This window comes from Euleptes europaea, chromosome 12 (genome assembly GCF_029931775.1).
Source record: "Euleptes europaea isolate rEulEur1 chromosome 12, rEulEur1.hap1, whole genome shotgun sequence".
NCBI lineage: Eukaryota > Metazoa > Chordata > Lepidosauria > Squamata > Sphaerodactylidae > Euleptes > Euleptes europaea.
The window spans coordinates 46,926,941-46,943,881 of NC_079323.1; the positions used below are offsets into that span (position 1 = coordinate 46,926,941).

General features: G+C 42.3%; 1 protein-coding gene across 1 annotated transcript in view; it reads left to right on the forward strand.

The window, feature by feature from the left end:
* GBE1 (1,4-alpha-glucan branching enzyme 1) overlaps positions 1 to 16,941 on the forward strand; it is a 178,005-nt gene that overhangs the window by 114,330 nt on the left and 46,734 nt on the right. Inside the window, exons 11-12 of the mRNA XM_056858202.1 lie at positions 508 to 618; positions 2,772 to 2,943. Of these exons, the coding sequence (XP_056714180.1) occupies positions 508 to 618; positions 2,772 to 2,943 (283 nt within the window). The remainder of the gene's footprint in view (positions 1 to 507; positions 619 to 2,771; positions 2,944 to 16,941) is intronic.

The window sequence follows — 16,941 nt, forward strand, 5'->3', positions numbered from 1 at the left end:
GTATAAGTATGCCATGGTATAATATAAAATTCAAACAAGAAAGCCCATTTGGGACATCCAAAAGTTAGAACTTAGAATTTGGGGAAGTCACAGAATATTGTTAGTTTTCTAATTGAAGAAGAAGAAGCGTTGGTTTTTATATGCCGACTTTCTCTAGCACTTAAGGGAGAATCAAACCAGCTTACAATCACTTTCCCTTCTCCTCCCCACAACAGACCCCCTGTGAGGTAGATGGGGCTGAGAGAATGTGACTTGCTCGAGGTCACCCTGCTGGCTTCATGTGTAGGAGTGGGGAAACAAATCCAGTTCACCAGATTAGCCTCCACCGCTCATGTGGAGGAGTGGGGAATCAAACCCAGTTCTCCAGATCAGACTCCACGGCTCCAAACCACCGCTGTTAACCACTACACCATGCTGGCTCCTTGAAGGGGTGGGTGGGGAGTAAGGAAAGAAATGTAGCATGGTGCAACAGAACCAGAACTAACTTAGACTGATTTTGTTTTCCAGTTACTGAAGGAGTATAAGGACGAAGACTGGGATATGGGCAATTTAGTGTTTACTCTAATAAACAGGCGACATGGAGAAAAATATATTACGTATGCAGAGAGTCACGACCAGGTACTGTAACAAAGCTGAGAGAGAAAAAACATGTAGATCTGAAATATTATTGGAAAAGCGGGTACATATTTTGAACACATTCTTGAACAATGCATTGTGTTGCTATCTTGAAAAAGTTCAAAGCAACGGAACTTCAGAGCGATCTATGAATACCAGTCTTATCAGTAAGATAATAAAAAATGGCATTTATATAGAGCTTATGAAGTGCTTCATATATTCTTACTTCTATACATACAATAACCTTGTAAAGGTGTACATGATCTGTATATTTATTTCCACTAAGAGACATATTTGGATATCTGTGTAGAAGCAGTCATTTTTTTTACATGCTGACTTCTGTGATCCAGGAGTCCCAAGTCCAAATATTCCCTCTGCCACAAAATAACTACGTAGCCACAGACAACTCTCCTTCTCACCTTCAGCCTACCCATTTACTATATGGGAGTAATACTGGTCTAGCTTGTGAGGTCAGTTGTCAGGATTATAATAAGATACTGTATGTGAAGTGTTTCCAGTGCCAACAGTGCTATATAAATGCTAAGTATTATCTTTTGGTAGGGTTACCAGGTCCCTTTTCACCATTGACGGGAGGTTTTTTGGGCGGGGTTTGGGGAGAGGAGGGACTTCAATGCCATAGAGTCCAATTGCCGAAGTGGCCATTTTCTCCAGGTGAACTGATCTCTATCGGCTGGAGATCAGTTGTAATAGCAGGAGATCTTCTGCTGTTACCTGGAGGTTAGTAGTCAAGAACGGCTACAAGTGCTACTCAGAAGTTTTGGTAATTCAAAATAAAGGCACTAGCAAAAATACACCCAATAAGGTAACTACAATGCAAAATTGCTATTAGAAAAATATATTGAGAATAAATTCTTACCTGGAGGTTGGCAAACCTACCGTATTTTTCGCTCTATAAGACGCACCTGACCATAAGACGCACCTAGTTTTTAAAGGAGGAAAAAGAAGAAAAAAAAAATATTTTTTAAAGACCCGCTGCGTCTTTAAGAAAATATATTTATCTTCTTTTTCCTCCTTTTTCCTTCTCTTTCCCCACCGCCCCCCTTCCCGGGACTCCCGGGAAGGGGGGCGGTGGTGGTTTAAACTGCTCTGCGTTGCCTGCCCACGCAGCGCAGAGCAGTTTAACATCTGCACACACACACACCGCGCTTCCCGACCAACAACTGAGAGGTTATTATGGCCAGGGCTGGGTGGAGGGATTACTGCACTCCACTTCCAGTTTCCTAGTCCTGCTCTGTGGAGCGTGCGCACAGCAGGGCTAGGAGGAAGGCTCCAGCCTCCCTTTCCAGACTGCAAGCCGGATTGGGACCAGTCAGGCAAGCCTGATCAGGAGGGGCGGTGGGTCTTTAAACTGCTCCTCCGCACACACACCCCGGCTTCCCGGTCCCGAGGCTGAGCCTCGGACCAGGAAGCAGGGGAGGTTAAACTGCTCTGCGCTGCTTGGGCAGGCAGCACAGAGCAGTTTAAAGACCCCCCCCCCCCGCGCTTCCCGTTCCGAGGATCCGCCCAGCAGCTGAGCCTCGGGACCGGGAAGCGGGGGGGGGGAGGTTAAAACTTCTCTGCCCTGTGCTGGGTGGCTGGGAGGGGCCTTCCAGCTGCAGCTGGCGTCGTCCCAGCCGGCTCCCGGGGCGGGCGGCGCTGCATTCGCACCATAAGACGCACTGACATTTCCCCTCACTTTTGAGGAGGAAAAAAGTGCGTCCTATAGTGCGAAAAATACGGTATCTTTTGGAGGTACTCATTTGAGTATGTGTTGATGATACTGAGTCATTGTACTGATTTGGCCAACTAAATGGAACCTATGCATCTGCTGTTAAAATAATTTGTAAATCGCCTAGAAATAACATATGGCATAAATACTTTCCTGAATTTACTGTTTTGGCAGAATATGACAAATTTTTATGGAAATAATTATTTTAAAGGCAATTATTGATTTTGTATGCATACAGCTCAATTAAATCTTACATTACTCAGAAAGCTTACACTGTATTTTATACAGTTTCATAATCTCCTGGTTTTTAACTTTTTGGGAGAGTATGTTGTTTATGCAGATCAGATTTCCGTAGTTTCTATCCCAAGAGTCAGTGGTATGCAGAAGATTTCTGTTCCCACTCCCTTGTTTTTTTTTATTTCCCTAGGCTCTTGTTGGTGATAAGACTCTGGCATTTTGGCTGATGGATGCAGAGATGTATACCCATATGAGTATTATCTCACCTCTCACTCCCGTTATTGATCGAGGACTACAGCTTCATAAAATGATTCGCCTCATTACTCATGCACTTGGAGGAGAGGGATATCTTAACTTCATGGGTAAGTGACTCTGGATTTCACCACAATGAAATGAATTAGTCTTGCAACATTCAGCTCTTGGGCTTTATTGTCATACTGAAAAGCTAACTTTGGAAAGGTTTGTGTATTTTCCTGCCATCTATTACTTCATTGTTGGACAGCAAAGTTTATTTAGCTTTTTTCTCCGGGTAGGAGCCCCGTGGTGCAGAGTGGTAAGCTGCAGTACTGCAGTCCAAGCTCTGCTCACGACCTGAGTTCGATCCCAATGGAAGTTGGTTTCAGGTAGCCGGCTCAAGGTCGACTCAGCCTTCCATCCTTCCGAGGTCGGTAAAATGAGTACCCAGCTTGCTGGGGGTAAAGGGAAGATGACTGGGGAAGGCACTGGCAAACCACCCCGCAAACAAAGTCTGCCTAGAAAACGTCGGGATGTGACATCACCCCATGGGTCAGGAATGACCCGGTGCTTGCACAGGGGACCTTTACCGTTTATGTGTCAGTTTGGGTTACCACAGGAAAGTTTCATGTCCGCAATATTACCGTTTGTCTTACTTTGCGATTTTTGTCAGCAGAAGGCAGCACAAAGGTAACCATGGATAATTTTCCTGTCTAAGCTCAATTGAAATGAGTAACATGAATGCTCAATTGTGCAACTCCCATTCACTTCTGTGGGATTTATCAAAAAGGTCCACTATCTCCTTGCAGTGTTTGCTTCCTTGCTTGTTTTTTGCTTGTTTTTAAGCCCCCCCCCCCAATATATATTGACAACAGGGATTCATGAAGACTCCCGAGGGACAAGAAGTCTCATTTTCCCCTTTTTCCTAGTTGCCACTTACCTCATAACCTCCCCAAACTTTCCATATCTACCACCCCGTGCTTACTCTTGTATCTCCTGCCCTACTTGCTGTTAGTATGTTCTCCTTTTCCTTCTCCTCCTCCTCCTTGTGGCTGCTTCAGCTTCTGAGGCCTCACACCAAATCTACAGGCCAGTGCCTCTGCATGTCCAGTGGTTGTTACAGCAGCTCACAGTGCCAACTGAACTCCAGCCAGAAGGTTGGGGGGGGGTGTTTCTTTTTTTTTTAAGTCTGCACATTGTCAAATGTCACATTTTTTTTTTATTTGGGATTTGCCCTTGTCCTCACTCTTTCATTCTGCAACTTTCGATTTTTTCTGGGGTTTCCCCCTGGTTGGCAGAACTTAAATGGTAGCTGTTATTGGCCTTGTTGAATGAATTTTTTTTTTTATCAGCACAAGGGACTAGCCCTTGGCTGTTAAATACAGTGATGACTGAACATGCTTATTCTTAATTTCCTTTCAACCCACTCAGTTGTAATGGATCATAAAATGTGCATCTCATAGTCTGACAAGAATTAATTATTTCTAGTAATGGCATTGTTACTACTATAAATGTCTAAATATATTCCAAATAATGCTGGCAGTTGAAACTAGCATTCATATGGTTCCTGGAAGATCACAGTTCTGTTCTCGTTCCTTTAATGTCATGAATTATTTCACCAGTAAAATGAAGCTGAAAGTATTTTGGTGTTTACACCAGATTTACTATGATAGCACAACCCTATCATAGTCCATATCAATAGATCATATTATGATAAAGTGTAAAAACCTTAACATATTGAATACCTTGTAATAGATGCCATGTTGCACGCATAATTTCATTGATACACAGCTTGTATTTTTAAAAAAATGATTGTGCACTGCTTCTACCTATCTTTAACAGATAAATAGTGAAACAATATTGCTTCAGAGTTAGATGCAGGTGTTTTAACTTACAGTGCACAGATAATACATTAGTATGTGCTACACAGACAGGCGATAGATAGATAGATAGATAGATAGATAGATAGATAGATAGATAGATAGATAGATAGATAGATAGATAGATAGATAGATAGACGAGAGAATGAATGAATGAAACTGCTGTTGAACTATTACTAAGCAAGTTCAGAAGGAAGAATTTGCAAAAGATGTCCTTACTGAACATTTGTATATGCTAGTTACTTTGTGTCTGTTCCTCGTTCTGCCTCTGTGCTGAGTGAAATCAATTTCCTCACTTCAGACTACTATATATAGTAGTTTTGCAGGTGATGTTCATTTGTCCCTTGTTCAGATCACCTGGATTGCTATTTCTCTTCTTCCTTTCCCTTTTCCCCTTATGCCTAAAGCTCGGAGAGAGAGTAATTTGAGTACAGCTGTCATAGTTTACATGCAGAGGTTACTAAGTACCAGAGACCAGAAAAAGAAAAATGGTACTTAACTGTATAAAAACAAATTGTTAATCTCAATAAATGATTCAATAAAGTGGAAAATAAATTGTTCTTTAATAACGATGGTAGGAGCATCTGGACTATCCATGGCAACTCTCTGAATTTGAAAAGAAAATTGATTCAGAAAATGAAAGTAATTGTCTAGGACAGTTTCAAGGAGACAAATCTTTCTGGAAGAAAAAAATTCCACAACAGAAAGGGCCTCTTCATGTGGTATGTTAGTATACAGAGCATTGACATCCATTGTGACCAAAACATCACCTTTATAAGCAGGAAAATATTCAGTCTTGAGAATAAAGTCTGCACTATCTCTAATATATGACTTTATCGTGGGAACAGAAGGCCTCAAAATATTTGGCCATAGGTTCCAATATGGAATTTGATCCCAACATGATAGGTCTACCAGGAGAGGGTACTTGGAATTGTCTGCACTGTATAAAAGATCTTCTGTAACAGTAGTGATTTATTTTGAGTCTTTTGTAAGTTGCTCACTGCTGTTAAGATAGGGTTGCTAGCTTCCAGTTACTAGTTGGAGATTTCCTGGGATTACAACTGTTCTCTAGCCGATAGAGATCAGTTCATTTGGAGAAAATGTCCGCTTTGGAAGGTGGATTCTATGGCATTATATCCCATTGAAGACCCGACCCTCCCCAAACCCCGCTGTCCTCAGGATCCACTCTAAAAATCTCCAGTTATTTCCCAACCCAGAGCTGGCAAGATATGGATACATTTATTGAGACTAATAACTGTTTTTATACAGTTAAGTACACTCATCCTTTTCTTTTTGTGGCCTCCGGTACTTAGTACCCTTTGTGTTTTCTTACAGAGGTCTTGCCTCTTTTTTGCTCTTTTTCCTTATAGTTTGCATGTAATCATTTGAGCATAGCATTACTTTTCTCTAGCTTTAAAAGGTTGAAACGAGCTTGAAAAACACAACTGTGCTGGCAGGAGCATATATGTTTCAGTAATGGTGGTTGGTGCCAATATGGTTTTCCATTTGCTTGCTTGCCTCAGGGCAATTGCTATTCATCCCAAGTGAGCAAGCAAGTGGCAGGTTTCATAGCTACCACAAATTCTCTAGATACTCTAGATTTAAGGTGTTATTTGAATGCACGAAGCTGCCTTATACAGAACCAGTCCGCCAATGTCAGTATTGTCTAGTCTGGCAGTAGCTCTCCAGGGTCTCATGTCTTTCATATTACCACCTACCTAGAGCTGCTGAGGATTGAACCTGGGGCCTTCTGTATGCCAAGCAGATGCTCTACCACTGAGCCGAGGCTCCTGCGTAATTTGTTTTTCAAATGTTTACTTGGCAAGCCTAGACTTGATTACAACGTAAGCTATGAATAATTACTTATTAAACAGACATTTTTACATATCAAATGCTGCTTCTGGATGACCCTCTATATTTAATATTTGGGAGATAGGATTTTTTTGGCTGATCTAGACTGTGATAGTCTCAAGGTGTTTTTTGAAAAGTTGGTGAACAATGCACGGTTAACCATGAATTTGGGGGAGGGCTTCTACTTCTTAGTACATAAACATATATATTAGGCCGAAGATAGATATGACCAGCCCCATTGTGGTTCAGCTGCTGGAAGCGAGATCATTTTCCCTTGTTTTATTCAGAGACATCTATTGACTTGTGATGGATTACTATTACATGTGTAGTGTTAAAGCAGTATGATAAATGGTATATTTTGCAGTGTAACAGATCTGTAGGAAGAAATGTTTAGCAATAGGAGTTCTAATGAATAATTTCATTCCCTCTGTAACTTGCAATAGCCGAAAATGCGACAGATTCATGCTGGGACTCGTTTCCTTTGAAATCAATAGATTTTTAGTCTTAGCACATTTAAAATAAAAGGGGCTGGAATTTTGCTGTCTGAACAGATTATTAAGGAGCCGCAAAAGACTGTAGTATAAAGGACTTTACCCTAACATTTTTTCTGGGAGGAAAATAGTGAATAGAAACTCTGATTATATATTTGTAATGCTCACTATAAGAGGTATTGAAATTACTTTCTCAGTATAAACACCAGAATATTGTAAAGCAAGAATTCTCAGGGAGATTTTGTAATCCTTTGCAGCACTGGTGAAAAACTCAATCAATCCATGAATTTTTAATACTGATTTTGAACACTGATGGAAGAGAAATATCCTTAAACTAGACAGTGAGGGCTGTCCCATAGTGGGTCTTTTCCCTTCAATCAAATTGTTGCTGTTCCATCATTAGCTCCATCCAATTTACACTGCGACAGCATATCTCTACCCCTTTGTTTACCGATTCCTTTTTCCTGCAAAAGTTAACAGTGTAGTCATGGATTCCTTAGAGCTTATACAATTTTTGAGTGTATATTTGCAGTCATTGCTGGCAATCAGCAATATTATCAGATAGTACAAGGGTAGTAGGAAGAGAGGGAAATGGGGGGAACAGAGAGCACTGTTCACTGTAATAAACCAGTGGCTTTGCTGATGAATAGCCTCCTCTCCCCAAACATCAAGATGATACAGAACTTCCTTGTGTCACCAGGAGACACCTCAAGTAGTGCCGCTCTCAAGAGACATCACACACACACATATTAGGATGGGGCCAGCTAGTCTGCTCAGCAACATCTGAAGCCTTGGAAGAAGACCCACTTATGTTGGAGGAAGACACAGAAGACTGAACTTTGCACTTCAGAGGTTGACAGACAGTTCTGTTTTTCTGATATGCAAAGCACTTATCCTGAAAAAATATTGAAACAGCACTGCAAAGGTAGCCCAAGTATCAGAGAAGTTGTGCTTCTGGGAAAAGGACAGAAAAACAATGGGTTGATTACATTGTCTGAAACTCCTTTTACAACCATGTATACCAATTATGGGGTACATGTCACTAGTGTAGAACCATCCTGAGTTTTGTTTGGATTTGTCTGATAAAAACCCTGAAGGTGCTATAAATAAATGTTTAGAAGGGAGCAGATTCATTCATATTGTTCCAGGACACCACTCACTACACTTCAACAACGGGTATCTCTGGGTATGTGCAGAATATGCTTCCCTTACCACTATGTAACCACAATCAGTATCGATTTATCTGAGCTAGAGAAGGAAGGCCACGCAGTGACATGTGTGATTTCCAACCTCGTACTTCAGAAACTGAATACTAAGAGCTAAGTGGGCTAGTGAAAGGTTAGGTGGAGAGGAATCAGATGAGGTGGGTAGTTGAACACCTTGAATGTGGGAGCTTCCAAACACAACAGATCTCTGCCTTTGTTCTGTGGGAGGAAAATCACCAGACATTTGTAAAATGTACAAACCACAGTCTGGTTATCTGTAGGATTTAGGTCCACAAAAGTAGTCACAGAAGTGATAATTGACAATTCTCCATTGCACCATGAGCTCCATTCAAGATGCTGGTAATGACCTATAAACTCTGCAAGGGGTGAAATGTGAAGTAAAGAGTAAAGATGTAATGCAATGTCTAGAAAAGATACACTGCCAAATTACTTATGGTTCCAAATCCAAACAAGAACATGTTAACGGAAGGTTTTCTGCAAAGTATTATGGCTAGCTTGCCTTCTATCTTCTTAATCCTTAATCCAGTTTCGTAATGCTTAATCCATTTTTTTAATCCTTAATCACCCTGGTTTTCCTGGTATTGTGGAGAAGGCAGTCATATATTCTGCCAGGGCAGGGTCCAAGTTTATACTGATGTAGCATGGCTTTTATTTTCAAGTTATATATTTATATGATTTATTATTATAATTAAAATCACATCCTAACATATATGTAGATCTATACTCTTTAGATCTTTACGAAGTCGGAAATATAACTGATCTGATCTATGACACGTAGCATTACTTGCTCTCAGTGATCCATCCATGGTTTGCTGGGTATGTGACAACATGCTTTTGACACCAATCATAAAATGCCTCCTGTGTGACTTTCAGCCCATTCCTGAGCTGACAGCGCATGGAGACAGTAGGGAAGAGACACAGCTGTGCCTCCTCTTAAGCCATTTCGCGTGCGCTATTAAACCCAAAAAAGCCATTTTGCGGCTCCGCCCCCTTGCCCGCCACGAAACGCTCCCCCTGCGCTGGCGCAGCCACTCTACACCATGGCCTGCGCCACGGAGAGGCCGCACCGGCGGAGGGGCGAGGCACGGTCTTGCGGCGCTCGGCCGCCGGCAGGACTGGCCTCACTGCCAGCGTAAGTGCATGTAAATCTGTGATTACAAGCACGCCTCCTAAGAGGTTTCAGCCGGAAACCTCAGGAATGCACGGTTATAGTAAGACTGCACTGCTAGTCTCCCAAATTAGGCAGCCTGACAACCATAATTCAGACCATGGCCATACTTCCAATAAGCATCCTCCAGGTGTTTCCTCTAGTCAGCATTGCTTCCATCTTGCCTCGTTTGTGCAAATTTAATTTTGTTCTTTCCAGGAGGGGAATTTGAACATGGAATGCGAGCGATCAGGGTGATTGAAACTAATTTGACAATATGGAGGAGGTCACCTACCCGAAGAGATAGCGTTATTAAACTCTTGATTTCATCGGAGACCTCACCAACTGTCCATTCTGATTTCTCTGAAGTAATCCCTACATGTTAATTATACATTGGGGGAAGTACTTTTCCCCCCTTCCTGAATGTAAAGGTAAAGGTAAAGGTCCCCTGTGCAAGCACCGGGTCATTCCTGACCCATGGGGTGACGTCACATCCCGACGTTTCCAAGGCAGACTTTGTTTGCGGGGTGGTTTGCCAGTGCCTTCCCCAGTCATCTTCCCTTTACCCCCAGCAAGCTGGGTACTCATTTCACCGACCTCGGAAGGATGGAAGGCTGAGTCAACCTTGAGCCGGCTACCTGAAACCAACTTCCGTTGGGATCGAACTCAGGTCGTGAGCAGAGCTTTTGACTGCAGTACTGCAGCTTAACACTCTGCGCCACGGGGCTCCTTTCCTGAATGTACTATCACTTAAATTCATTGAATGACACTAAGTTCTAGAATGGGAAAGTGGATCCCCACCCCTACTCACTCTCTCCATAGTACACAATTACATAAAGTGTGTGTGTTTGTGTGTGTGTGTGCCATGCCTTTTCCCCTCCTCATTTTGTATAAACCAAAAACCCAGTGATCCCAGCAGTGTGGGATACCAGTCTGCTTCTTTTCAGATGAGCCTAAAACGATTATGCTTTACTATACAGAGGAGGGTGAGGAATCATGGACTAAACTGAGCCTTCCTTAATTGAACCAAGCCTATCCTTCTCCTATTTCTTTTACTTAAAGCACTGAAAGATCCTTCACTGTGTTCAATATATTATCTCTTCCAATTTTTTAAGATCTTTGATATCCTTGATATAGCCTGATCCCAACTATACAGGTTATTCCAGATGTGGATGTACCATAGGTTCATGCAATGCCATTCTAATACTGGCTGTTCTAAGTCTCTTACCAATTTTTTTTTATTTTACAAAATTCACATCCGGCCTTTCTGCTCTCACAAGGGTCACCAAGGCAACTAACAAATTAAAACATACATAATAAAATCACATTTAAAAACGGTAACACACACACCCCAGTCTCCAAGACTTGAGCAAGGCTGTTAATAGGACAGTTTGGAAAGCATTATTTCATAGGGTCGCAATGAGTCGGAAAGTGACTTGATGGCAGTTCACACACACAGATCCCCTGATGCCAACAGGAAAAGTTCTTTGACCTCCTCTAATTGACAGCCTTTCAAATACTTGACAGCAATCATGCCCCCTCTCAGCCTCCTCTTTTCCAGACTGAACATTCCAAAGCCCCTCAGCCTTTCCTCGTATGGCTTGGTCTGCAGTCCCCTGATCATCCGGGTCGCTCTCCTCTGCACCTGCACCATTCTGTCCACATCATTTTTGAAGTGAGACCTCCAGAACTGCACACAGTACTCCAGGTGCGGCTTGACCTATGTGATGTACAGTAGGACTATGACATCTTCCTATTTGATTACTATGCCTCTGTTGTTACACCCCAAGGCTGCATTAGCCTTTATTGCTGCTGCATCACATTGACTGCTCAGTTTTGTTTTTTATTTAGCTTACAGCCCACCCATACCCCAAAATCTTGTTCACACGCACTGCTATCCAGAAGTGTATCCCTCGTCCAGTATGTGTGTTTCTCATTTTGGTTACCCAGATGGAGAACTCTGTACTTATCCTTGTTGAATTGCATCTTGTTCACATCTGCCCACTTTTCCAGTGTCTTCAAATATTGTTTTCCTAAGTTTCGCTACTCCTCCCAACTTGGTGTCATCTGCAGATTTAATGAGTAGTTCCCCCAGGTCCAGAAGGATTTTTTGATCAATGGTATCAAAAGCCTCTGAGAGTTCCAGCACCTTACAATTATAAATGTTGACTTAGCCGATTTTACTGCAGACTATTTACTGCAGACTACTGCTGCCTGGACAGGATGATCTTGACAGGCTGGAGAACTGGGCTAAAACTAGCATAATTATAGGATGGGGGAGACTTGTCTTAGCAGTAGTGTGTGCAAAACATCTTGGGGACTTAGTAGACAAAACACTGAACATGAGTCGGCAACATGATGCGGTAGCTAAAAAGGCAAATGCTATCTTGGGCTGTATCAACAGAAGCATAGTATCCAGATCACATGAAGTAATGGTATCACTTTGCTCTGGTTAGACCTCACCTGGAGTATTGTGTTCAGTTTTGGGCACTGCAATTTAAGGAGGATGTAGACAAGATGAAACGTGTCCAGAGGATGGCAATAGAGATGGTGAGGGGTCTGGAGACCAAGTCCTATGAGGAAAGGTTGAAGGAGCTGGATATGTTTAGCCTGAAGAGGAGAAGACTGAGAGGGGATATGATAACCGTCTTGAAGTACTTGAAGGGCTGTCATATAGAGGATGGTGCTGAGTTGTTTTCTGTTGCCCAAGAAGGTCAGAACAGAACCAACAGGTTGAAATTAAATCAAAAGAGTTTCCATCTAGACATTAGGAAGAATTTTCTAACAGAGCGGTTCCTCAGTGGAACAGGCTTCCTCGGGATGTAGTAAGCTCTCCTTCCCTGGAGGTTTTTAAGCAGAGGCTAGATGGTCATCTGTCAGCAATGCTGATTCTATGACCTTAGGCAGATCATGAGAGGGAGGGTATCTTGGCCATCTTCTGGGCACAGAGTATGGGTCACTGGGATGTCTGTGTGTGGGGGGGTAGTTGTGAATTTCCTGCATTGTGCAGGGGGTTGGACTAGATGACCCTGGTGGTCCCTTCCAACTCTATGATTCTATGATTTGCCACCTCATTGTGGACTCAGCCCTAACTGCTCAAGACCAAGTTAAATTGCATTGCTTCCTTGGGATAACCCTACAATTTACTTTCAGTCTACAGAGAAAAAAATAACTGCAGTTATGGATCTTCCACATTGTACTTTGTATACCATATGTAGGGTTGATTGTTTGTTCAGGCGATGCTACATTTGACAGAGTAAATTTGCCAAGTAGTTGAGTTATTTGTGGAAGGGAACACAGAGAAACTGCTAATGCTGTTAAACTCGAGGGGGCACATTTAGTTTTGCTTCCCACCCACCTTAGTGCCAGCATCAGAGAGATTTTAAACCATGATTTGGTAACTTCCCAAATTACTGTGGGCAGAAGAAAAATAGATATAATGGCTTTCTTTGCTAATTCATTACCTTGTTAATCTTCTCCTGTTTGCCTTATTCCCTGGTAGTTTCTTTTTCTTTGCAATATTAAAATATCTTTACTAGGGTTACGAGAATGGAAATCATACCCATTCTAATTTTCCCCAAGAAGCACTGCAATAAAAAATGCTATGAATTATGGCAGGAAATGATTTTTGAAGGAATATTGCAGTGTATCCAATCCTCAAGAACATGACACTTGTTTTTTTTTTTTATTTAAGCAATTGAAAACATAAATGGAAAGTACTCTCTAGATTTAGTTGTACACTGGACTACCAGCATCTTCATTCCTACAAGTTTATAACAATGTGTTATTCATTGCAATTAGGGCTGGTGTCAGGGGTCAGTAGTACAGGCAGTTTCTGGGGCTTTGGGAGGATCATCCCCCAACCTGTCACCTCATAATACCAGCTGCTCCTGTCTACTTTTTCTGAATTCATGGCTTCAGCAAAGGAGCAAAAGGAAGAAGAGGGACCCTGCATTACAACTACTGTGTTAGAGAGAGAGAGAGAGAACGAGAGAGAGAGAGAACTCTGATACTTCTACTGCTCTCTGCAAAGGAATAGAAGGAGGAGGAAGAGGAACCACAAGCTAGTGCTGGTGATAACAGTGGTGGGTGCGTTCATTCACCAAGGGAGAAAAGGAGGGCAAAGCCAGCGTGGTGTAGGGAGCCAGCGTGGTGCAGTGGTAAAGAGCGGTGGTTTGGAGTGGTGGACTCTGATCTGGAGAACCGGGTTTGATTCTCCACTCCTCCACATCAGCGGCGGATGCCAATCTGGTAAACTGGATTTGTTTCCCCACTCCTACACATGAAGCCAGCTGGGTGGCAGCTCTTACAGCTCTCTCAGCCCCACCTACCTCACAGGGTGTCTGTGGTGGGGAAGGGAAGATGGTTGTAAGCTGGTTTGATTCTTCCTTATGTGGTAGAGAAAGTCGGCATATAAAAGCAAACTCTTCTTCAAAGCTGATCACAGCCAACGTGAGTGTTCTCACGCGGTTGCTCCTTTTCCTCCACTGGCTCCTTGGCCTTAGAAGGAGAAATCGGCAGTGCCATACACCATACACACACATTGCAAGGAAGGGAAGAGGACCAAATTCCTATTAACCAAGCTGCATTTTGATTTATATCTCTCCTCCCTTCTCAGTTTTCAGGACTGGGCCAGGTCCTTTTGACCAAGAAACCGGTTTTCTGACTACTTCCCCTACAAAGAGCAGTGTGAATAGGGCTGCACTAACCAGATCATTTTTACTGAGACAGAGAATATGCCTGGAACAAGGTCAGGCTTTGGGCCTTTATACAAGGCTGTCTAGTAAGCACACATTGGTATGTGTGCCTCAAAAGGATCCTGCTGTTTTAATATTCTGCCAGGGAAAGATTTATACCCACATTAATATTTCACATAACCAAGTCAGTTGTCCCTAGTGCTAATTAATAAAACTCTGTGCTTGATGTTATTTTTATTTATTTGAGTTTGCTAATTTTCCAGACTGGATGCTTATCATCCCACTCAATAACATTATTTATGATTTCACTCTGTTTAGATCCTCGGTATGTCTGCCAAGTTTGTATGGGAGCTTCATCAATTTGTCAGCAGATCCCTTATATCAATTTATATGGCTCACTGTCCTAACTGGGGACATTCCTTTAAGTGAGGTAAAGAACCTGAGAGCTTTTTTAATGAAAGGCAACGGAAGGAAGGAAGTTTATTCTTTATGTTCTGGCTATTTTAGTGTAGGTTTGGACAAATTGGGAAGTGAGCCTCCAACCCAAACATACTAACATCCTTGGGACCCTCCTTGGTTGTAGTGTGTGTGTATAACGGCAGCACATGACTCCTTCTGTTTCAGAGCGGCTGGTCACTGCCAAAGTGCTACTACCTTCTGGCCATCTGTCACCCAAAGGAGGAGGCATAAGTAAGGGTTCAGCAGTACCCCACACCTCTTCTCTATGGAGAGGCCCACAGATAGATAGGGCAGCTTCTTGATGGGCTAGCCAACTCCATATCAGCCTTGTGTGTGTTTTCCTTCTTCAAGTACAACCTTTCTCTTCTACCTCAGTTTCGAACCCTACTTCATTGGGTAGCATTCAGTAGTTACTTTGACTTTCCAATTAATCATCCACTGAACACTTGATTTTGAAATGTGTTAGTTGTTTTTTATTTGGTTTAAGCATATTAAATACAAATGCTTTCAAAAGAGAGAGAGAGAGAGAGAGAGAGAGAGAGAGAGAGAGAGAGAGAGAGAGAGAGAGAGAGATTTTCAGTGTTAACTTGCTTTCCCTAGTGAATGATTGGCTCTAATGTTGATCTAATTGGTACTGACTGCTGTGCATTTGTCATGGCCCTTCTGTTTTGCCATAACACTTCTAAGAGGAACTTGCATTTTCATGTTTAAAAATGTGGATTGACATTTCAGAAAGGTTTTTTTTTTAAAGGGTCACAACTTGGTCCTGGGTTTTGCGGCATAAGTGGCTGCAGAATATTCTATTCGACACAAAGCCCATACACAAAGGAACACAATCCTCTTGTTTCCCATTGCATGTTTTGTGTCCTACACTGGGGCATTAATAGCCCTTTGTGCTGCTATGCCAGCCCTGGGTAAAAGCCCTCACGGGAAAGAAAGGTAGTGGTACTTTCTAAACAGTATCATTAGATACTGTTTACAATAGTATTACACCACTAGCTGAATATAACTTTGCACAGTAAGAATTTGTAGTGGAGGGTGAAGAGATAACAGAGACAAAATGAGGATGGTTCTTCCTCCTATCTTGCCTTTTTTTGTCAAGTCGCAGCCAACTGATGTCCACCTCCATAAAGTTTTCAATGTCACTTGCTTTGAAGTAGTAAAGTCCACCACCATTTCCGCATGTTTGAATTGGCCTCTTAACACATTGACCTGCCGCACATTTGAAGAAGAGCTAGTTTTTATACTCTGATTTTCTCAACCTTTTAAGGAGTCTCAAACTGGCTTACAATCCCCTTCCCTTCCTCTCCCCACAACAGACACCTTGTGAGGTAAGTGGGGCTGAGAGAGTTCAGAGAGGTGTGACTAGCCCAAGGATTGGGGAATCAAACCGGGTTCTCCAGATTAGAGTCCACCACTCTTAACAACTGCACTACACTGGTAAGAGCCCTGGGGCGCAGAGTGGTAAGCTGCAGTACTGCAGTCCAAGCTCTGCTCACTACCTGAGTTCGATCCCAATGGAAGTTGGTTTCAGGTAGCCGGCTCAAGGTTGACTCAGCCTTCCATCCTTCCGAGGTCGGTAAAATGAGTACCCAGCTTGCCTGGGGTAAAGGGAAGATAACTGGGGAAGGCACTGGCAAAGCAGTCCATAAACAAAGTCTGTCTAGTAAACATCGGGATGTGACGTCACCCCATGGGTCAGGAATGACCCTGTGCTTGCACTGGAGACCTTTACCTTTACCTTACGCTGGTATGCCATTGCCTGCCTCTGCTTAGCGATCCTGGTATTCCTGAGTGGTCTCCCATCCAGACACTAATCAGGGCCTATCCTGCTTAATTTCCAAGATCTGACGAGATCAGTCTAGTCTGGGCTATCCAGGTTTAGGTGCCTTTTATAGGATACCATTTTATCAGCTGAAACACAGTCCAACTTAGCCAGCTTTCTGACTTTAGGAAATGTGTTTCACTTAATACTTGCTAGTAATGTTTTTTATCATTCCTGTAGGCAATATGAGAAATATCAGATTTTAAAGGAGTGCATTTTCTCTGTTACTTAACACTGTACAGATGATATTCCATCACTTCGGCACTTCTCCCCCTTTTATTGCTTGAAGTTACTGTTTGTATTAAGAAATAAAAATGAAACAATGATTGTTTCTTTGTTCAATGAGCCATTAAATATGTAACAATCTAGAATATGTAATAAAAGCACTCTTACTGTAGTTAACTTGATTGCTATAAATTTATTCAAAGTATTATCAGTTTATGTAATTACGGTGTACTTTAAAAGTTATGTTTTATAAATCAGTTATTCTAAAATACCCCATGGTGGGGGGGAAGCAGATTGCAATGAAACACATTTTATTATGTATAAG